The sequence below is a fragment of the Pseudophryne corroboree genome, chromosome 3 (genome assembly GCF_028390025.1).
Source record: "Pseudophryne corroboree isolate aPseCor3 chromosome 3, aPseCor3.hap2, whole genome shotgun sequence".
Taxonomy (NCBI): domain Eukaryota; kingdom Metazoa; phylum Chordata; class Amphibia; order Anura; family Myobatrachidae; genus Pseudophryne; species Pseudophryne corroboree.
In genome coordinates this window covers 512311733-512336006 of record NC_086446.1, presented here as the reverse complement: position 1 = coordinate 512336006, position 24274 = coordinate 512311733, and the positions used below count along the sequence as shown (strand labels likewise).

General features: G+C 46.8%; 1 protein-coding gene across 1 annotated transcript in view; it reads right to left on the bottom strand.

Moving 5' to 3' along the window:
* The window catches only part of OGFOD3 (2-oxoglutarate and iron dependent oxygenase domain containing 3), a 484427-nt gene that overhangs the window by 301445 nt on the left and 158708 nt on the right, over positions 1-24274 (bottom strand). The window contains exon 4 of the mRNA XM_063961071.1: positions 301-343. Coding sequence (XP_063817141.1) covers positions 301-343 — 43 coding nt within the window. The remainder of the gene's footprint in view (positions 1-300; positions 344-24274) is intronic.

Here is a 24274-nt window from a genome sequence, read left to right as displayed (position 1 = left end):
ACTCACAGACAAGTGCATTTCTCAGATTAGCGATGCATGCTGAATTAGGCCCTTAGTGCGCATAAGCCTTGGACTATCAATGTTGATGTACTCTCAAAATGTAATATATGGGGCTAGATCAAGGGAGCTAGGATTGTAATGTATACATTTCTAAGATAATCTTCTCCACACACATTTTCACTTTCAGATGTACAGTATGAAATGAGAAGATGGATTACTTGGTTCATAGCTAGAGGAACTCAAGAAACGTGTTGAAAAGACTGCATTAATCTTCTGCAGCCTACGATATCCAACACTTACCCCTCCGTCAGAGCCTCCAAGGGAAAAGCCAGCCTCAGCTATCCTGTAGGAAAACACAGAGCCAGTAATCACATCTCATGACACAACTAAAAATAGACATGACAGATACAGTAATATATAGTAATATAGTGGTGAAACCAGACATTGGGCACATCTGTTGGTGTGTACAAGAAGCTGAATGGCAGATGGCATATTATGTTTATAAGGACTATAAAAACAGGCAAGCCTGGGTGGGATGTGCAGGTATTTTACTTCTAACTAATGGGGATTTCTGGACTTCTTTCACTTTCTTGCAGATCATAAAACACAGCCTACTGTTATATATAATTCACAACAGAAGGATCCAAATTTAGGACAAACTCGCATTAGCCCAGCCCTGATTTATATGGGTCTTGTCTTCCATTAAAATGGTATTTTTAGGTCCAAATTAAAAAATCCATATACATTACAGATTGCCATATTAACCATCTTGGCTCGGTGCGACAGGGTCTACCAGGGTCTGCTATCCGGGTCGTGATGAGGAACGAACCCGGAATCATCTTGGGTAGTCTGCATTTGTGAATGCGCAACCCAGGTTATTCAACACAGGTAATGCTAAAAGCATCAGAAAGCTGGATCACTGGCGCTTGGAGATGTCATCTCCAAGCTACAGCAAGGGATGACCCCGCAATAATCCGGGTCCAACCTGCTGTGTGAACACGGTTTGTTTTCAGTCTGAAAGGGGTATAATATGAAAAGACATATTCACACTACTGTCTGTAAACAGTAGCATCACTCACAGGTGCTGCATAATGGAGTTAGGGATCTATTCATGAAGCAGTGAAAAGTGTGGAGAAGTGAGCCAGTGGAGAAGTTGGCAACCAATCAGCATTGAAGTAACATTTATAATTTACATTCTATAAAATAATACAGAGCAGTTGATTGGTTGCCATGGGAAACTTCTCCATTGGCTCACTTCTCCACATTTTTCACTGATTCATGAATAGACCCCTCAGGCTGCAGGAGGGCTCAGCTAGTCTGCGGGAGGGAGTCAGGCTGCGAGAGGTTTATGATTAGGCGGATAGGGGGAAGGTGGGGCCGGGGGGGGGGGGGGTTTTAAACTATCGGGATGCCGCTGTATGTACCACCAATAATCCGGCACAGTGCTGGAAGGAAGGGTGGTGGATTATCGGTGATGTACCTGTACCAACTATCTGTTGTGTACAGGCTTGATAATGAAAGCAAATATCTTTCTGGAAGCCTTGGTTTTACTGCATAATCTGCTATTGGTTTTAGATGACATTACTCGTCTGGGATCTAATGAGGGTTCCAAGATGTTCATAGTAGTCCAGCGATGATCACATCGCTCCTAACAGAAGTATGCCGACTCAACATGATGCCTGTATTGATAGCCTGTCTTGGCACAATCAAGGAGAAATGAGTGCATCAGGGTAACCGTTGGGTTGGGAGCAACCGAGAAGTAATATTTTTCAGTAATGATTCATTTCTGCTATTCCATCCAAGACCTAGCTTGTAGAGTTGGCTAGAACAGCCTTTGATATAAGTGTCTTACACTGAGGAGCATATTCAATTATCCACAGGCTTACCATAGGCTTGCTGCAGTGCCTGGAGGTATTTAATTGAAGCCCGCAGTAACACACATTAGCCGTGGGGTTCCCATTGGAGGTAACAGGCTTGAAAACAAAAGAAAGAAAAGTACATCTGCACACTTGAATGGTCTACATTAACGGTTTAGTTCATTAATAAATGAATCAATGAAACCCCAATATACATGTGTCTGGATTAGACTTTAGGCCTCTCTGGGGGTGCGACCCTATTACAACCAAAATATCGAAACAAATATAGAGAACTAGAAAGACGGTTGTGGAGTTGGGTGCACAGTATCAATTAATTGGATTGATTGTCAAATATAAAACATAACTTTTATAATTTATATTAATATTCAGAAGGTCCTTGTCTTAGGACACATACAGCAAAATAATAAGAATTTACTTACCGATAATTCTATTTCTCGTAGTCCGTAGTGGATGCTGGGGACTCCGTCAGGACCATGGGGATTAGCGGCTCCGCAGGAGACAGGGCACAAAAGTAAAAGCTTTAGGATCAGGTGGTGTGCACTGGCTCCTCCCCCTATGACCCTCCTCCAAGCCTCAGTTAGGATACTGTGCCCGGACGAGCGTACACAATAAGGAAGGATTTTGAATCCCGGGTAAGACTCATACCAGCCACACCAATCACACTTTACAACCTGTGATCTGAACCCAGTTAACAGCATGATAACAGCGGAGCCTCTGAAAAGATGGCTCACAACAATAATAACCCGATTTTTGTAACAATAACTATGTACAAGTATTGCAGACAATCTGCACTTGGGATGGGCGCCCAGCATCCACTACGGACTACGAGAAATAGAATTATCGGTAAGAAAATTCTTATTTTCTCTGACGTCCTAAGTGGATGCTGGGGACTCCGTCAGGACCATGGGGATTATACCAAAGCTCCCAAACGGGCGGGAGAGTGCGGATGACTCTGCAGCACCGAATGAGAGAACTCCAGGTCCTCCTCAGTCAGGGTGTGCCCCTGACCAAGTATCAGCTCGGCAAAGTTGTAAAGCCGAGACCCCTCGGGCAGCCGCCCAAGATGAGCCCACCTTCCTTGTGGAATGGGCATTTACATATTTTGGCTGTGGCAGGCCTGCCACAGAATGTGCAAGCTGAATTGTACTACACATCCAACTAGCAATCGTCTGCTTAGAAGCAAGAGCACCCAGTTTGTTGGGTGCATACAGGATAACAGCAAGTCAGTTTTCCTGACTCCAGCCGTCCTGGAAACTATATTTTCAGGGCCCTGACAACATCTAGCAACTTGGAGTCCTCCAAGTCCCTAGTAGCCGCAGGTACCACAATAAGCTGGTTCGGGTGAAACACTGACACCACCTTAGGGAGAAACTGGGGATGAGTCCGCAGCTCTGCCCTGTCCGAATGGACAATCAGATATGGGCTTTTTTGAGACAAACGCCGCCAATTCTGACACTCGCCTGGCCGAGGCCAGGGCCAACAGCATGGTCACTTTCCCTGTGAGATATTTCAAATCCACAGATTTGAGCGGTTTAAACCAATGTGATTTTAGGAATCCCAGAACTACGTTGAGATCCCACAGTGCCACTGGAGGCACAAAAGGGGGTTGTATATGCAGTACTCCCTTGACAAACTTCTGGACTTCAGGAACTGAAGCCAATTCTTTCTGGAGGAAAATCGACAGGGCCGAAATTTGAACCTTAATGGACCCCAATTTGAGGCCCATAGACACTCCTGTTTGCAGGAAATGCAGGAAACGACCGAGTTGAAATTTCTTCATGGGGCCTTCCTGGCCTCACACCACGCAACATATTTTCGCCACATGTGGTGATAATGTTGTGCGGTCACCTCCTTCCTGGCTTTGACCAGGGTAGGAATGACCTCTTCCGGAATGCCTTTTTCCCTTAGGATCCGGCGTTCAACCGCCATGCCGTCAAACGCAGCCGCGGTAAGTCTTGGAACAGACATGGTACTTGCTGAAGCAAGTCCCTTCTTAGCGGCAGAGGCCATGAGTCCTCTGTGAGCATCTCTTGAAGTTCCGGGTACCAAGTCCTTCTTGGCCAATCCGGAGCCACGAGTATAGTTCTTACTCCTCTACGTCTTATAATTCTCAATATCTTGGGTATGAGAAGCAGAGGAGGGAAGACATACACCGACTGGTACACCCACGGTGTTACCAGAACGTCCACAGCTATTGCCTGAGGGTCTTTTGACCTGGCGCAATACTTGTCCAGTTTTTTGGGACGCCATCATGTCCACCTTTGGTCTTTTCCAACGGTTCACAAGTCCCTAGTAGCCGCAGGTACCACAATAAGCTGGTTCGGGTGAAACACTGACACCACCTTAGGGAGAAACTGGGGATGAGTCCGCAGCTCTGCCCTGTCCGAATGGACAATCAGATATGGGCTTTTTTGAGACAAACGCCGCCAATTCTGACACTCGCCTGGCCGAGGCCAGGGCCAACAGCATGGTCACTTTCCCTGTGAGATATTTCAAATCCACAGATTTGAGCGGTTTAAACCAATGTGATTTTAGGAATCCCAGAACTACGTTGAGATCCCACAGTGCCACTGGAGGCACAAAAGGGGGTTGTATATGCAGTACTCCCTTGACAAACTTCTGGACTTCAGGAACTGAAGCCAATTCTTTCTGGAGGAAAATCGACAGGGCCGAAATTTGAACCTTAATGGACCCCAATTTGAGGCCCATAGACACTCCTGTTTGCAGGAAATGCAGGAAACGACCGAGTTGAAATTTCTTCATGGGGCCTTCCTGGCCTCACACCACGCAACATATTTTCGCCACATGTGGTGATAATGTTGTGCGGTCACCTCCTTCCTGGCTTTGACCAGGGTAGGAATGACCTCTTCCGGAATGCCTTTTTCCCTTAGGATCCGGCGTTCAACCGCCATGCCGTCAAACGCAGCCGCGGTAAGTCTTGGAACAGACATGGTACTTGCTGAAGCAAGTCCCTTCTTAGCGGCAGAGGCCATGAGTCCTCTGTGAGCATCTCTTGAAGTTCCGGGTACCAAGTCCTTCTTGGCCAATCCGGAGCCACGAGTATAGTTCTTACTCCTCTACGTCTTATAATTCTCAATATCTTGGGTATGAGAAGCAGAGGAGGGAAGACATACACCGACTGGTACACCCACGGTGTTACCAGAACGTCCACAGCTATTGCCTGAGGGTCTTTTGACCTGGCGCAATACTTGTCCAGTTTTTTGGGACGCCATCATGTCCACCTTTGGTCTTTTCCAACGGTTCACAATCATGTGGAAGACTTCCCGATGAAGTCCCCACTCTCCCGGGTGGAGGTTGTGCCTGCTGAGGAAGTCTGCTTCCCAGTTGTCCACTCCCGGAATGAACACTGCTGACAGTGCTATCACATGATTTTCCGCCCAGCGAAAAATCCTTGCAGTTTCTGCCATTGCCCTCCTGCTTCTTGTGCCGCCCTGTCTGTTTACGTGGGCGACTGCCGTGATGTTGTCCCACTGGATCAATACCGGCTGACCTTGAAGCAGAGGTCTTGCTAAGCTTAGAGCATTGTAAATTGCCCTTAGCTCCAGTATATTTATGTGGAGAAAAATCTCCAGACTTGATCACACTCCCTGGAAATTTTTTCCCTGTGTGACTGCTCCCCAGCCTCTCAGGCTGGCCTCCGTGGTCACCAGCATCCAATCCTGAATGCCGAATCTGCGGCCCTCTAGAAGATGAGCACTCTGTAACCACCACAGGAGAGACACCCTTGTCCTTGGAGATAGGGTTATCCGCTGATGCATCTGAAAATGCGATCCGGACCATTTGTCCAGCAGATCCCACTGAAAAGTTCTTGCGTGGAATCTGCCGAATGGAATCGCTTCGTAATAAGCCACCATTTTTCCCAGGACTCTTGTGCAATGATGCACTGACACTTTTCCTGGTTTTAGGAGGTTCCTGACTAGCTCGGATAACTCCCTGGCTTTCTCCTCCGGGAGAAACACCTTTTTCTGGACTGTGTCCAGAACCATCCCTAGGAACAGCAGACGTGTCGTCGAAAACGGCTGCGATTTTGGATATTTAGAATCCACCCGTGCTGTCGTAGAACTACTTGAGATAGTGCTACTCCGACTTCCAACTGTTCTCTGGACCTTGCCCTTATCAGGAGATCGTCCAAGTAAGGGATAATTAAGACGCCTTTTCTTTGAAGAAGAATCATCATTTCGGCCATTACTTTGGTAAAGACCCGGGTGCCGTGGACAATCCAAACGGCAGCGTCTGAAACTGATAGTGACAGTTCCGTACCACGAACCTGAGGTACCCTTGGTGAGAAGGGCAATTTGGGACATGGAGGTAAGCATCCTTGATGTCCAGGGACACCATATAGTCCCCTTCTTCCTGGTTCGCTATCACTGCTCTGAGTGACTCCATCTTGATTTGAACCTTTGTATGTAAGTGTTCAAAGATTTCCCATTTAGAATAGGTCTCACCGAGCCGTCTGGCTTCAGTACCACAATATAGTGTGGAATAATACCCCTTTCCTTGTTGTAGGAGGGGTACTTTGATTATCACCTGCTGGGAATACAGCTTGTGAATTGTTTCCAATACTGCCTCCCTGTCGGAGGAAGACGTTGGTAAAGCAGACATCAGGAGCCTGCGAGGGGGAGACGTCTCGAATTTCCAGTCTGTACCCCTGGGATACTACTTGTAGGATCCAGGGGTCCACTTGCGAGTGAGCCCACTACGCGCTGAAACTCTTGAGACGACCCCCCCACCGCACTTGAGTCCGCTTGTACGGCCCCAGCGTCATGCTGAGGACTTGGCAGAAGCTGTGGAGGGCTTCTGTTCCTGGGAATGGGCTGCCTGCTGCAGTCTTCTTCCCTTTCCTCTATCCCTGGGCAGATATGACTGGCCTTTTGCCCGCTTGCCCTTATGGGGACGAAAGGACTGAGGCTGAAAAGACGGTGTCTTTTTCTGCTGAGATGTGATTTGGGGTAAAAAAGGTGGATTTTCCAGCTGTTGCCGAGGCCACCAGGTCCGATGGACCGACCCCAAATAACTCCTCCCCTTTATACGGCAATACTTCCATGTGCCGTTTGGAATCTGCATCACCTGACCACTGTCGTGTCCATAAACATCTTCTGGCAGATATGGACATCGCACTTACTCTTGATGCCAGAGTGCAAATATCCCTCTGTGCATCTCGCATATATAGAAATGCATCCTTTAAATGCTCTATAGTCAATAAAATACTGTCCCTGTCAAGGGTATCAATATTTTCAATCAGGGAATCCGACCAAGCCACCCCAGCGCTGCACATCCAGGCTGAGGCGATCGCTGGTCGCAGTATAACACCAGTATGTGTGTATATACCTTTTTAGGATATTTTCCAGCCTCTCAGCTGGCTCCTTGAGGGCGGCCCTATCTGGAGACGGTACCGCCACTTGTTTTGATAAGCGTGTGAGCGCCTTATCCACCCTAAAGGGTGTTTCCCAACGCGCCCTAACTTCTGGCGGGAAAGGGTATACCGCCAATAATTTTCTATCGGGGGAAACCCACGCATCATCACACACTTCATTTAATTTATCTGATTCAGGAAAAACTACAGGTAGTTTTTTCACACCCCACATAATACCCTTCTTGTGGTACTTGTAGTATCAGAAATATGTAACACCTCCTTCATTGCCCTTAACATGTAACGTGTGGCCCTAAAGGAAAATACGTTTGTTTCTTCACCGTCGACACTGGAGTCAGTGTCCGTGTCTGTGTCGACCGACTGAGGTAAATGAGCGTTTTACAGCCCCTGACGGTGTTTGAGACGCCTGGACAGGTACTAATTTGTTTGCCGGCCGTCTCATGTTGACATTATCACGTAATTCCTTAAATAAGCCATCCATTCCGGTGTCGACTCCCTAGAGAGTGACATCACCATTTCAGGCAATTGCTCCGCCTCCTCACCAACATCGTCCTCATACATGTCGACACACACGTACCGACACACAGCACACACACAGGGAATGCTCTGATAGAGGACAGGACCCCACTAGCCCTTTGGGGAGACAGAGGGAGAGTTTGCCAGCACACACCAAAAACGCTATAATTATACAGGGACAACCTTTATATAAGTGTTTTTCCCTTATAGCATTTTAATATATATATACATATCGCCAAATAAGTGCCCCCCCCCCTCTCTGTTTTAACCCTGTTTCTGTAGTGCAGTGCAGGGGAGAGCCTGGGAGCCTTCCCACCAGCATTTCTGTGAGGGAAAATGGCACTGTGTGCTGAGGAGAATAGGCCCCGCCCCCTTTTCGGCGGGCTTCTTCTCCCGTTTTTCTGAGACCTGGCAGGGGTTAAATACATCCATATAGCCCCCAGGGGCTATATGTGATGTATTTTTAGCCAGAATAAGGTACTATCATTGCTGCCCAGGGCGCCCCCCCCCCAGCGCCCTGCACCCTCAGTGACCGCTGCTATGAAGTGTGCTGACAACAATGGCGCACAGCTGCAGTGCTGTGCGCTACCTTATGAAGACTGAAGAGTCTTCTGCCGCCGTTTCTGGACCTTCACTTTTCGGCATCTGCAAGGGGGGTCGGCGGCGCGCGGCTCCGGGACGAACCCCAGGGTGAGACCTGTGTTCCGACTCCCTCTGGAGCTAATGGTGTCCAGTAGCCTAAGAAGCCAATCCATCCTGCACGCAGGTGAGTTCACTTCTCTCCCCTAAGTCCCTCGTAGCAGTGAGCCTGTTGCCAGCAGGACTCACTGAAAATAAAAAACCTAACAAACTTTTACTCTAAGCAGCTCTTTAGGAGAGCCACCTAGATTGCACCCTTCTCGGCCGGGCACAAAAATCTAACAGAGGCTTGGAGGAGGGTCATAGGGGGAGGAGCCAGTGCACACCACCTGATCCTAAAGCTTTTACTTTTGTGCCCTGTCTCCTGCGGAGCCGCTAATCCCCATGGTCCTGACGGAGTCCCCAGCATCCACTTAGGACGTCAGAGAAATAGAGGTTAAAAAACATGACATATACAAACACATAAGTGATATAGAAGAAAAAAGAATGTGAGACAGATTCTTAAAAAGTGGGATCACCACAATGACTCCTGCAACAAGTATGATTGTTTATATGTGGGACGTTATCCACTCAGGATACAGCTTGAATCACATTTATCAGTTCTAGATATATTTAATATCGTGTGGAGCGATTGGGTATAGCCACAGATGGTGGGGTATTTCTAATGGGACACTACCTCTGGTGCGTAGATGCAATATAATGTGTGATACTGCTGGAACCTCTTGCCAATCTATTAATAATGGATTACTCTTAGGTAAAAATCATTAACTGAATTGATGCTGAGAATGACATCATAAAGAAAATTGTGCCACTGGTGCCCTATATTAAGTGTGTGATGTATCCCCTTATAGATAACTAGTAGGCGAATCCATAATGCTAGAGGTGTATATGTTTGTCAGGAATTGACACTAGCAGGTTCTGAGATACTCACACTCTATTCCTATTTGGAACGTTCACACAGATGATGTACACTAATGTGTCATAGAAATAGAATATATGAATCAATCAATGAAAATCTGTATGGATATTGGACATCCCCCCTTACAGTAACTCCCGGGTAATCGGGGTTGTGCCCCTTATACTAATGGAGTCAAAGGGATGTGCTAGAACATTGCAGAAATGATTGTGTATAAATAGGAGCACAGAGTAAGTATGTTTCAGTCCACACTTGTTTAGAGGTGAAGGGAAAAAAATGTTACAAAGTGTCCTAGGACTGATCTGGCACAAGAGCAACAATTGTTGCAATATCAATTCTTATAGTGGAAGGAGGATTCATAGGGATATTACTTCACTGATGTGTGTGGTGTTAACAAATCACACACCCTGTATGCAATACACTCTAATCGTTGTTGATCATACGTATGTACCTGATTGGAAATACATCATTTGATTTTATTGGATATATCACTGTGTACTCAGTGTGATGTAATCCGCTGCGGGAATACCAAAGTGTTAATGGAGGAACATATATGTGTCTTTCAACAATATGTAATAAAGCAGTATTCCTAGTGCCCTAGGGGGTCAGTTATCCCAATTTGGGATGAGTGTCCTCTCTGAGATGATTCTATTGGTGATAGATATCGCTACTGCTGACTCATAAACTGTAATATACTCATGAACCAGTGCTTAAATACTATTTCTGCTCACATTCGTTTTTCTTCTATATCACTTATGTGTTTGTATATGTCATGTTTTTTAACCTCTATATTTTGCTGTATGTGTCCTAAGACAAGGACCTTCTGAATATTAATATAAATAATAAAAGTTATGTTTTATATTTGACAATCAATCCAATTAATTGATACTGTGCACCCAACTCCACAACCGTCTTTCTAGTTCTCTATATTTGTTGAGGTTAACAGGCTTAAAAGTCAATAGCTCTGGGCGTTAAAGCTTGAGGCTATTGTCTCACGGTATATGCCCCTGAGTGTGAGTAATGTCACAGGTATGCATGACTTGTTTGATATGGTTTGTACTGTAATTTATATGTCTCTTCGTAGTAACCAAGTACATGTGTGCCCAGCACAAGTGCTTTTATAAGGATCAGGGAAATCCAATGTGACTTCTATTAACCCTAACAAATTACATTAGCTGGTCAGTTGTCCTTAGTAAACACAAGCTTAGCCAAAGAACATTTCAGTGATGACACCAGAACTCACTATGCTATAGTCTGCAATGTTCCAGCAAATCTTTTCTTGCTCCTGCCAAGACATGCTCTTCAATATAGCCATCATGCTCACATAGCACATTTCCGATGGTAGCGAGCATCGCTGAACTACTATGATCATCTTAGAACCCGCCAGTCAGATAATTCAAATATCCCAAACTCTATCAGTTAATAACGGTGCCCTTAGACTCTCAGCAATTTTTCACAGCAAACCTAGGCCATGGGGAAGATTCAATTTGCAGAGATTTTGCTAGAATGCAGGTCATGCTGCGTGCTGCCTCTTTAATGCTAACAAGCAGCACACAGCTCAGCCTACAGACATTCTGCCCGGAATCATTTCATTTGGTACTGGACCACCCGCGGCACCCCTAATTTAGGAACCACTGCACTATGACCTCACTGTTGATGCTAGTAGTATTTACAGACGTATATATATATTTTAACATCATGTGTTCACTGTACACTGTATGTGCATGTACACTTACATGCACTACACGCAAATACCACATCCCAACAAAGAGCACATTTTTATATGCATCCTTTCTTCCTTTGCAGCAGACTTTCTTCCACTCTGATCTGACTGTCTTTGAGTCTCATGTGTTCCCTGCTGTACAATAAGCTCCCGCTGTTATACAGCATGATCTTGGGTCTGTAATTATGTTTAAAACAATTTCTTTAAGTACAGGCCTGCAGAATATGCTAGAAATTCATAAATTATTTATAACTTCTTCTTTCTTGGGCATCTCTTCACTGTTAAATCCAGAAAAGTAATTCCACTGGTCCACTATAATACAACATAATAAGCAGCTACATTTTATGAAATGTATTCTCCCATTATTATTAACAGATAGATGATAGAGATCTATTTTTGTAGACTCTAAGCAAACTGCAAACCTCTATCGCCAGTTTTCATGGAGACACAGATTTGAGTTTTGCTGCTATGCAACAGTTTTCCTCCTTCTCACAGGCTGATCAACGCAGCTCAAGAGTTCCTGCAGCATGCAAATACATGGCCACTGGCCGCACATACGTGTTTATTTGACCCAGTGGGGATGTGTTTTGGTGAAAACAGGATTTTGATACCTACCGGTAAATCCTTTTCTCCTAACCCGTAGAGGATGCTGGGGACCACATCAAGACCATGCGGTATAGGCGGTTCCGCAGGAGCCATGGGCACTCTTAAGACTTTTCAATGGGTGTGAACTGGCTCCTCCCCCTATGCCCCTCCTCCAGACCTCAGTTATAGGAACTGTGCCCAGAGAGACGGACATTTCGAGGGAAGGACTTACTTTAATACTAGTAGTGAGATACATACCAACTCACACCCTCAACCATGTCGCACACATGGCAATCAACATAACACACGCCAACAGGCATGAACTAATTGCAGCAACATGCTGAACTAAGATAACACAACTTGTGTAACTCTAATAACTAAACTGCAGGTAAAGTACGCACTGGGACGGGCGCCCAGCATCCGGTAGGTATCAAAATCCTGTTTTCTCATACGTCCTAGAGGATGCTGGGGACCACATCAAGACCATGGGGTTTATACCAAAGCTCCAGTACGGGCAGGAGAGTGCGGATGACCCTGCAGCACCGATTGACCAAACTTTAGGTCCACATCGGCCAAGGTGTCAAACTTGTAGAACTTTGCAAATGTGTTTGACCCTGACCAAGTAGCTGCTCGGCACAGTTGTAATGCCGAGACCCCCCGGACAGCCGCCCAGGATGAGCCCACCTTCCTAGTGGAGTGGGTCATTACCGACGTCGGTAACGGCAATCCAGCCGTAGTATGAGCTTGCTGAATCGTATTTCTGATCCAACGTGCAATAGTCTGCTTGAAAGCAGGACACCCAATTTTGTTGTGAGCATACAGGACAAACAGGGCATCTGTTTTCCGTATACGAGCCGTTCTAGCAACATAGATTTTCAAAGCTCTAACCACATCTAGAGACTTTGATTCAGTGAATGTGTCAGTAACTACTGGCACTACAATAGATTGGTTTATGTGGAAAGATGAAACCACCTTAGGAAGAAAATGTTGCCGAGTTCTCAGCTCTGCCCTATCTTCATGGTAGAACAGGTAAGGGCTCTTGTGAGACAAGGCCCCCAATTCAGACACCCGTCTTGCCGATGCCAAAGCATCACCACTTTCCAAGTGAGAAACTGCAACTCTACCTCTTGTAGAGCCTCAAACCAATCCGATTTAAGAAACTGCAACACCGGGGGCGTGGCTTGCAATCAGCCTGATAGGACGTGTCCTAGGAAAGCTCCTGCACATTTTTGCCCTGAAAACCCCTTAAGTGCCGGACCAACGCTGCCTAATTTATACCCAGGGCACTCTTATGCTTCCCTCCGTGCCCTGCATCTAACGGGGGTGAGCTGAGGAGCCGGAGTGTGGGTTAATCCCATACTTGCAGGTTGCGGCCTCCCTCCTGAGGTGAAGCCGGGGCCTATATTTTAGGGACTTCCGACCAGGCTCCTCCGTGGAACGAACGCTGTGCTCCACCAAACGGCTTCTCTCCAATACATCCCCTGTTTGTGGAGCCTTACCGGGAGCTGCGGCGGTGGAACTGAGCACCTGGAGCTGCGATCACGGAGCTGAGACGAGCTGCGGCCCTGTTCGCGGGGATCCGGTGCCGGCGGCCATCTTGGTGGAGGCGGGCGGTGGACTCCGGGCGCCGCGCTCATACGGGCGGCCCCCGTTAGCCACAGCCCTCTCACCGACGGTTTCCAGCTGAGGGCTGCGGGGACGGCACATAGCCCCCGGGCTGGCAGATCGTGGATAGCAGCAGACGGAGGTGAGGCTCGCTGGAGCTGGAGGGCGGCGGCCATCTTGGAGGGGGCACATTCAGCACTCATGAGGTGATGATTCTGCTGCATGCTGGTGATATATCTTTATAGCCTGGAACAGCCTACATTATATATTTACTGGCACAAGCTTATACAGTACATTCAGTGCCTCATACCTCTCACTGTTACCCAGTACTTTATAGGCATTGTCTGGACCTCACTCACCGCACAGTGTGCCAGAGCCCCCTGTTGTTGGTTCTTATATTGCATCCCCCTCACCTACTGCACAGATTCTGGACACTCTCCTGTAAATCCCTCTACTGGTTTGAATATTGCCTCTCCGTCTTAGCTACCTATACAGTCTGTCCCTGGTGTTCCTCGTGGCTGCTATGGTCTCTGGATAAATAACACCCCCTGGTCGGCCTGACCGCCTCATAACCCACCTGTGTCAGCTCCCGGTCTCTACCCCACCGCTCCCTCCCCCTTTCTATTGCAACTTTATTGGAGAAGATAGACTTCCCCCTGCCTGCATTCATTATGTCACAAAGGAACAAGAAAGCTCCCTAGGCTTCCGCAAACTTCTGCGGCAGCAAGGCTAAGGGTCCTCAGAACATGACGCACTCCCCGGAGTCCCCTTCATCACCACGTTCCTCGGAGTTTGGTATTGACCCTCAGATACAAGCAGTGATGTCCGGCCTCCTGGACGGCGTCCAAACAGCCTTTATAAAAGAACTGTCCAAAGCTGTCTTGGATTTTAAAACGGAGATTGCCTCACTTGGAAATCGCACTGATGCTTTGGAGACAAAGACCGACGACTTATGCCGCTCACAACAGCGTCTTGACCACGAACTTTCAAGGCTCCTTGCTGAAGTGGAGACCCTGAAGGAGCGCCAAGAGGACCAGGAGAATCGATCCCGTCGCAATAACTTGCGTATACGTAACGTGGCGGAATCAGTCCAGAGCTCTACGCTGCCCTCCTTCCTGAAAGACCTGTTACAGCATTTGGTTCCAGACTTATCTGATGAAGATTGCCTCTTTGATAGGGCACACCGGGCCCTGCGGGCCAAACCTTCAACATCACAACCCCCTCGGGACATTATAGCCCGTCTACATTATTACTGCTCAAAGGAAAAAATAATTGCTTCCGTCCGGGATTCCTCTGATATAGCCTTCCGGGGCATGCAATTGCAGATTTATCAGGACTTGGCTCCCTCGACCATTCAGAAACGACGGGACCTCCAACCGATTACTAGGCTTCTACGCCAACACCAAATTTGATACCGCTGGGGATTCCCCTTTCAGTTGCAGCTTTCTTTTGATGGCATCAATTATGCAATTAAGACCCTGGCACAAGGACAGGAACTGCTTCGCAAGCATGACCTTCTTCCAGAATCGTTGTCCTCCTCTGTCGACCCATCTGCTTCGCCAAAATCACAACGACCCCGTCCACCTGAGCCGGATTGGACGAGAGTGTCTCGCCAGAGGGGTGAAGATGATGCTCCCCCTTGATTGCCCACCCTCATTTCTTTCATTGGTTTCTCTATGCCATTGCACCACTTTGCTGGAGATTCCCCCCCTGGACTGGACTGACCGTCCCTGGTTCTTTGGACCTCCTTTGTTTTATGTAATATGTTGATTGATATATCGCCTTTTATGTTCTATGCCTAATGTTGAAAGTTTCTTTGAGTACTGAGGGCCCTCCGCAGAGCTGGTCGACCTGGTCCCTGCTCCGTGGACCCCCCTGGTTTAGTTCAGGCACTTTCTATGATCGTTCTTTAAATGGTCCACCTGTTATGTCTCCTATTGCACATTTTGCCTTCATGTTCGTGGTCACGAGATGACCGGTTGGTTTGCGGTTTGGTCCTACGATGCCTAACCTACTATGTGGACCACATATTGTTGCTATAATATCCCCTTTGATGTCCCACTTCCCTCTACTTCCTTCCCATTTCTCCACCCCCCACCCTTTTTATTTTCTTCTCCTCTTTCCTTTTCCCCTTCTCCCCATCCCTACCCCTCTTGACACAGGTTTTATCTTCGTGTTTTATACTTTTTTGGCCTTGGCCACTTTATTCTTGGTCAGGCCGCACAGCCTGATATGGTGGTTCGCGCCACTACCCCCATGCTCCCTGCTTTGAGTACTTTATTGATTAGGTTTTTCTTTTGTTTGGCAGTCCTGTTATGGGCCCCGTTGCTACAGGGTTTCTGCCCGAATGGGTTTTTTTCCCTCTCTTCTTGTTTTTCTTTAGTTTCCTTCTGTGGCCGTCTTTTCTCTCATTTCCCTTGTCCCCCCTTGTCCTTGTGGTGGGTCCTGGGTATCCATCTCACTTGCCCTTATTTTTTTATGGATAGTTGGGTCCTGGGAGGCTTTTGTTTTTATACCCCCTTTTTTATGATTCTCAATGAGATATTTTTACTCAGTCCACCATGCCCCTAAAGATATTATCCATTAATGTAAATGGCCTCAACTCCCCCAAAAAACGGACGGTGCTCCTGGGCGCCTGTCGACGTGAGAAAGCTGACGTAGTTTTTCTTCAGGAAACCCACCTTACGGGCTCCCATACGCAACTCCGTGGTAGGCAGTTTACGCAAACTTTGTTTGCTTCAGGAGATTGTAAAAAACGTGGGGTTGCAATTTTAATTAATCGTCACATTCCATTTACACATAGCAAAACCGTGGCGGATCCAGACGGTCGGTACTTGATGGTTATTGGTACCCTCCGCTCTGAAGTCCTGACTCTTATTTCTGTACATGCTCCTAACCAGGATCAGCCTATGTTTTTCCACTCCCTTTTCCGTCATTGGCAAAGTTGCACAGGGCCACATTGTATTGGGTGGGGATTTTAACACCATTCTCGACCCCATTTTAGATAGGACTGGTCCCTCCCTTGCCTCTAGAGCTTCACGTACGCTTGCAGCCTCCCTTAAGTTTCACGACCTCCGGGACTCGTGGCGTCTTTGCCACTCTGTAGCCAGAGACTATACCCACTATTCGGCGCCGCATCAGCACTACACCCGGATCGATATGTTACACATTTCGTCCTCCATTGCCTCTAAAATTACTGATGCGGGAATAACCCCTTTCACTTGGACTGACCATTCCGGTGTTTATATTCTCATAGATCTACATCATTCCACACACACTGTTCGTAAATGGCGATTCGATGAATCCCTGTTGCTTAACCCATCAGTCTCCACGGAAATACACATGGCAATAGAACAATATTTTACTGAGAATATCACGCCTGATGTCTCTTCTAGTATAATTTGGGAGGCTCATAAGGCCACCTTGAGGGGTCTCCTTATGGCACGGACCTCCTCGCTGCGCAAAAAAGCGACGCAGGAGATACATTTGTTAGAGTCTCAAATAGCTACCCTAACTGCCCAGCATAAACTAACTTCCTGCCCTGCTTTATTTGCACAAATCACTAACTTACATGGCCAACTGAATGCGCTATTGTCCCGTCGTGCGGCTCTCATTCTGCGAAGATTAAATTAGAAATTCTATGACAAGGCGGACAAATTAGATTCCCTACTAGCGAATAAATTGCGACATAAACAAGCGACTGGTGCAATTGACAAATTGTACTCCCGAACTCTGGGTGAGCCTACTTATGACCCTAAACAAATGGTTGATGAGTTTAAGGACTACTACAGCTCCCTTTATAACTTGACGACCCCGACGCATTCCCCTTCCCTCGACCCGGAGAGGTTGCGTTCCTACCTGTCCTCGACCCCTTTACCGGGCATCTCCGCAGCTCAATTAGACATACTAAATCAGGATATCTCAGTAGAGGAGACGTTAACAGCTGTGAAATCCATGCGGTCTTCAGCCGCCCCCGGCCCTGACGGTTTCACGGCACACTATTATAAACACTTCGCTAAAGTGTTAGCCCCTCACCTTACCGCCCTTTTTAACCAGATCTTGGGGGGCGCATCCTTTGCTACGGTGACTACTCAAGCTGATATCGTTGTGATCCCTAAGCCTGACAGAGACCCCACTCAGTGCGGTAATTATAGGCCCATTTCATTGCTCAATGTCGATTTGAAAATTTATGCGAAAATTCTGGCTTTGAGGTTGGCCCCCCTTTTCCCTGCACTGGTACATCCCGATCAGGTTGGATTTATCCCAGGCCGACAGGCCTCTGATAACACCAGAAGAGCCATTGATATTATCCATTCTATCCACCGACAAAAGTCCTCTTCCCTGTTGCTAGCCCTGGATGCGGAGAAGGCGTTTGATCGCATTTCGTGGCCCTTCGCATGGGCTTTTCCGGTAAGTTTTATGATGGCGTCTCGGCACTGTATCGCAATTCCTCAGCGCGGGTCTCTGTCAATGAGTCACTTCTTCATGCTTTGAGATATCTAATGGTACCAGACAGGGATGCCCGCTCTCGCCCTTGATTTTTGCCCTCGTCATGGAGCCTTTAGCAGCCAGGGTTCGTCTCAACCCGAATATTACGGGGATTCAAATCGGCCACACGGAACACAAGATTGCACTTTATGCTGACGATGTACTGGTTTCTCTTTCAAACCCGACATTGTCACTCTCTCCTCTCCTCTCTGAGATTGACCTCTATTCACAACACTCGGGTTACAAGATTAACGCTACTAAAACAGAAGTACTCGATTTTTACATTACTCCTGCGTCTAGGACACAACTTGAATCAACATTCCCATTCTCCTGGCATAACCGAAAACTCAAATACCTAGGTATTTATCTAACCCACAGACACCATCAACTCTTTCAAGCGAACTTCCCACGCCTTTTAGACCGAATTCGCTCGGATCTCCAAACTTGGTCTTCTTATTTCATCTCATGGATTGGACGTGCCAATTCGGTAAAGATGAATGTTCTTACTAGACTTATTTACCTTTTCCAGACGCTCCCGATCTACGTTCCCCCATACGTTTTTAAATTCTTGCAGCATCAAACTTCCCGTTTTGTTTGGGTCAATAAACATCCTAGAATTAAACTCTTGCTGCTACAACGGCCTCCCGGGAATGGAGGTTTAGGTATACCCAATTTTAAATACTATTATTACGCAGCTCAGATGGCATCCTGTGTCCAGTGGTGTGGTCCGAGGGCGGACAAGGTATGGATAACTATCGAAGCCGGTGAGCTGGGACTCTCCACACTTTCTTCCCTTTTGTGGCTTCCGAGAGCCGCCCGCCCTCGTGCCACCTCATCTCACCCAGTGGTGGCCCGTTCTTTATATATTTGGGATTTTGTAGTGAGGAAATATCAATTGGTCCCTAACCCATCCCCCCTCATACCCCTGTTCCATAACCCTGCTTTCCCTCCAGGAATGGTAAAATCTGCTTTCTCACTCTGGAAACAGGGAAACATTGCCTTCCTCAACGACATTGCCTCTAGTACGCCCTTTCCTTCGTTTACTCAGGTTCAGACACAATATTCTGTCCCTCATTTTGAATTTTTTCGCTACCTTCAACTTAGACACTTTCACTCCGGGGTTCATACCACTCTCTCTTCTAGGCCTCTCACTACTCTTGAAAATATATGCATGCGACGCGCTTCTACGAGAGGTCTTATATTGGATCTCTATGCTTTACTATTGCATGGCTCTGCTACTTCCAGAGATCACAGAGAATTGGCCTGGGAGAGAAATCGGGGTGTCACTTTGGATGAGGAGGAGTTCGGTGAAATTTGGAGTAATGCGTCCTCTAGCTCTATCTGTGTTAGGATAAAGGAAAATGTATATAAACTGGTATATCGTTGGTACTATGTACCTTCTCGTTTGAAGACGATGTACCCGGATGTTTCTGACGGTTGTTGGAGGGGTTGTGCTTCTGAGGGGACGTACATGCATATTTGGTGGACTTGCCCGAAACTAGTACCTTTATGGAAAGAAGTTGTCCGACTTCTTTAGTTCCTATTTTCTACCCCAATCCCCCTGGACCCTAAATACTTTCTACTGCCTCTGGACCTCCCGACTTTATCTAAACATCAGAACAAGTTATTACGTCATGTGGCTACTGCCACGACATGTCAAATTGCGAAGGCCTGGAGGTTGCCCTCCCCACCATCTCTACAGTCCATTGTCGCTTACATTTGGTATATTTATTAGAGATGAGCGGGTTCGGTTTCTCTGAATCCGAACCCGCCAGAACTTCATGTTTTTTTTCACGGGTCCGAGCGACTCGGATCTTCCCGCCTTGCTCGGTTAACCCGAGCGCGCCCGAACGTCATCATGACGCTGTCGGATTCTCGCGAGGCTCGGATTCTATCGCGAGACTCGGATTCTATATAAGGAGCCGCGCGTCGCCGCCATTTTCACACGTGCATTGAGATTGATAGGGAGAGGACGTGGCTGGCGTCCTCTCCGTTTAGAATAGATTAGAGAGACACTTGATTTACTAATTTTGGGGAGCATTAGGAGTACTCAGTACAGTGCAGAGTTTTGCTGATAGTGACCACCAGTTTTATTTATAATCCGTTCTCTGCCTGAAAAAAGCGATACACAGCACACAGTGACTCAGTCACATACCATATCTGTGTGCACTGCTCAGGCTCAGGCCAGTGTGCTGCATCATCTATTATCTATATATAATATTATATATATCTGTCTGACTGCTCAGCTCACACAGCTTATAATTGTGGGGGAGACTGGGGAGCACTACTGCAGTGCCAGTTATAGGTTATAGCAGGAGCCAGGAGTACATAATATATTATATAGTGAGTGACCACCAGACACACAGTGCAGTTTATTTAATATATCCGTTCTCTGCCTGAAAAAAGCGATACACACAGTGACTCAGTCAGTCACATACCATATCTGTGTGCACTGCTCAGGCTCAGGCCAGTGTGCTGCATCATCTATATATATTATATATCTGTCTGACTGCTCAGCTCACACAGCTTATAATTGTGGGGGAGACTGGGGAGCACTACTGCAGTGCCAGTTATAGGTTATAGCAGGAGCCAGGAGTACATAATATTATATTAAAATTAAACAGTGCACACTTTTGCTGCAGGAGTGCCACTGCCAGTGTGACTAGTGACCAGTGACCTGACCACCAGTATATATAATATTAGTAGTATACTATCTCTTTATCAACCAGTCTATATTAGCAGCAGACACAGTACAGTGCGGTAGTTCACGGCTGTGGCTACCTCTGTGTCGGCACTCGGCAGCCCGTCCATAATTGTATATACCACCTAACCGTGGTTTTTTTTTCTTTCTTTATACATACATACTAGTTACGAGTATACTATCTCTTTATCAACCAGTCTATATATTAGCAGCAGACACAGTACAGTGCGGTAGTTCACGGCTGTGGCTACCTCTGTGTCGGCACTCGGCAGCCCGTCCATAATTGTATATACCACCTAACCGTGGTTTTTTTTTCTTTCTTTATACATACATACTAGTTACGAGTATACTATCTCTTTATCAACCAGTCTATATATTAGCAGCAGACACAGTACAGTGCGGTAGTTCACGGCTGTGGCTACCTCTGTGTCGGCACTCGGCAGCCCGTCCATAATTGTATATACCACCTAACCGTGGTTTTTTTTTCTTTCTTTATACATACATACTAGTTACGAGTATACTATCTCTTTATCAACCAGTCTATATTAGCAGCAGACACAGTACAGTGCGGTAGTTCACGGCTGTGGCTACCTCTGTGTCGGCACTCGGCAGCCCGTCCATAATTGTATATACCACCTAACCGTGGTTTTTTTTTCTTTCTTTATACATACATACTAGTTACGAGTATACTATCTCTTTATCAACCAGTCTATATATTAGCAGCAGACACAGTACAGTGCGGTAGTTCACGGCTGTGGCTACCTCTGTGTCGGCACTCGGCAGCCCGTCCATAATTGTATATACCACCTAACCGTGTTTTTTTTTTCTTTCTTTATACATACATACTAGTTACGAGTATACTATCTCTTTATCAACCAGTCTATATTAGCAGCAGACACAGTACAGTGCGGTAGTTCACGGCTGTGGCTACCTCTGTGTCGGCACTCGGCAGCCCGTCCATAATTGTATATACCACCTAACCGTGGTTTTTTTTTCTTTCTTTATACATACATACTAGTTACGAGTATACTATCTCTTTATCAACCAGTCTATATATTAGCAGCAGACACAGTACAGTGCGGTAGTTCACGGCTGTGGCTACCTCTGTGTCGGCACTCGGCAGCCCGTCCATAATTGTATATACCACCTAACCGTGGTTTTTTTTTCTTTCTTTATACATACATACTAGTTACGAGTATACTATCTCTTTATCAACCAGTCTATATATTAGCAGCAGACACAGTACAGTGCGGTAGTTCACGGCTGTGGCTACCTCTGTGTCGGCACTCGGCAGCCCGTCCATAATTGTATATACCACCTAACCGTGGTTTTTTTTTCTTTCTTTATACATACATACTAGTTACGAGTATACTATCTCTTTATCAACCAGTCTATATTAGCAGCAGACACAGTACAGTGCGGTAGTTCACGGCTGTGGCTACCTCTGTGTCGGCACTCGGCAGCCCGTCCATAATTGTATATACCACCTAACCGTGGTTTTTTTTTTCTTTCTTTATACATACATACTAGTTACGAGTATACTATCTCTTTATCAACCAGTCTATATTAGCAGCAGACACAGTACAGTGCGGTAGTTCACGGCTGTGGCTACCTCTGTGTCGGCACTCGGCAGCCCGTCCATAATTGTATATACCACCTAACCGTGGTTTTTTTTTCTTTCTTTATACATACATACTAGTTACGAGTATACTATCTCTTTATCAACCAGTCTATATTAGCAGCAGACACAGTACAGTGCGGTAGTTCACGGCTGTGGCTACCTCTGTGTCGGCACTCGGCAGGCCGTCCATAATTGTATATACCACCTAACCGTGGTTTTTTTTTCTTTCTTTATACATACATACTAGTTACGAGTATACTATCTCTTTATCAACCAGTCTATATATTAGCAGCAGACACAGTACAGTGCGGTAGTTCACGGCTGTGGCTACCTCTGTGTCGGCACTCGGCAGCCCGTCCATAATTGTATATACCACCTAACCGTGGTTTTTTTTTCTTTCTTTATACATACATACTAGTTACGAGTATACTATCTCTTTATCAACCAGTCTATATATTAGCAGCAGACACAGTACAGTGCGGTAGTTCACGGCTGTGGCTACCTCTGTGTCGGCACTCGGCAGCCCGTCCATAATTGTATACTAGTATCCAATCCATCCATCTCCATTGTTTACCTGAGGTGCCTTTTAGTTGTGCCTATTAAAATATGGAGAACAAAAATGTTGAGGTTCCAAAATTAGGGAAAGATCAAGATCCACTTCCACCTCGTGCTGAAGCTGCTGCCACTAGTCATGGCCGAGACGATGAAATGCCAGCAACGTCGTCTGCCAAGGCCGATGCCCAATGTCATAGTACAGAGCATGTCAAATCCAAAACACCAAATATCAGTAAAAAAAGGACTCCAAAACCTAAAATAAAATTGTCGGAGGAGAAGCGTAAACTTGCCAATATGCCATTTACCACACGGAGTGGCAAGGAACGGCTGAGGCCCTGGCCTATGTTCATGGCTAGTGGTTCAGCTTCACATGAGGATGGAAGCACTCAGCCTCTCGCTAGAAAAATGAAAAGACTCAAGCTGGCAAAAGCAGCACAGCAAAGAACTGTGCATTCTTCGAAATCCCAAATCCACAAGGAGAGTCCAATTGTGTCGGTTGCGATGCCTGACCTTCCCAACACTGGACGTGAAGAGCATGCGCCTTCCACCATTTGCACGCCCCCTGCAAGTGCTGGAAGGAGCACCCGCAGTCCAGTTCCTGATAGTCAGATTGAAGATGTCAGTGTTGAAGTACACCAGGATGAGGAGGATATGGGTGTTGCTGGCGCTGGGGAGGAAATTGACCAGGAGGATTCTGATGGTGAGGTGGTTTGTTTAAGTCAGGCACCCGGGGAGACACCTGTTGTCCGTGGGAGGAATATGGCCGTTGACATGCCAGGTGAAAATACCAAAAAAATCAGCTCTTCGGTGTGGAGGTATTTCACCAGAAATGCGGACAACAGGTGTCAAGCCGTGTGTTCCCTTTGTCAAGCTGTAATAAGTAGGGGTAAGGACGTTAACCACCTCGGAACATCCTCCCTTATACGTCACCTGCAGCGCATTCATAATAAGTCAGTGACAAGTTCAAAAACTTTGGGTGACAGCGGAAGCAGTCCACTGACCAGTAAATCCCTTCCTCTTGTAACCAAGCTCACGCAAACCACCCCACCAACTCCCTCAGTGTCAATTTCCTCCTTCCCCAGGAATGCCAATAGTCCTGCAGGCCATGTCACTGGCAATTCTGACGAGTCCTCTCCTGCCTGGGATTCCTCCGATGCATCCTTGCGTGTAACGCCTACTGCTGCTGGCGCTGCTGTTGTTGCCGCTGGGAGTCGATGGTCATCCCAGAGGGGAAGTCGTAAGCCCACTTGTACTACTTCCAGTAAGCAATTGACTGTTCAACAGTCCTTTGCGAGGAAGATGAAATATCACAGCAGTCATCCTACTGCAAAGCGGATAACTGAGTCCTTGACAACTATGTTGGTGTTAGACGTGCGTCCGGTATCCGCCGTTAGTTCACAGGGAACTAGACAATTTATTGAGGCAGTGTGCCCCCGTTACCAAATACCATCTAGGTTCCACTTCTCTAGGCAGGCGATACCGAGAATGTACACGGACGTCAGAAAAAGACTCACCAGTGTCCTAAAAAATGCAGTTGTACCCAATGTCCACTTAACCACGGACATGTGGACAAGTGGAGCAGGGCAGGGTCAGGACTATATGACTGTGACAGCCCACTGGGTAGATGTATGGACTCCCGCCGCAAGAACAGCAGCG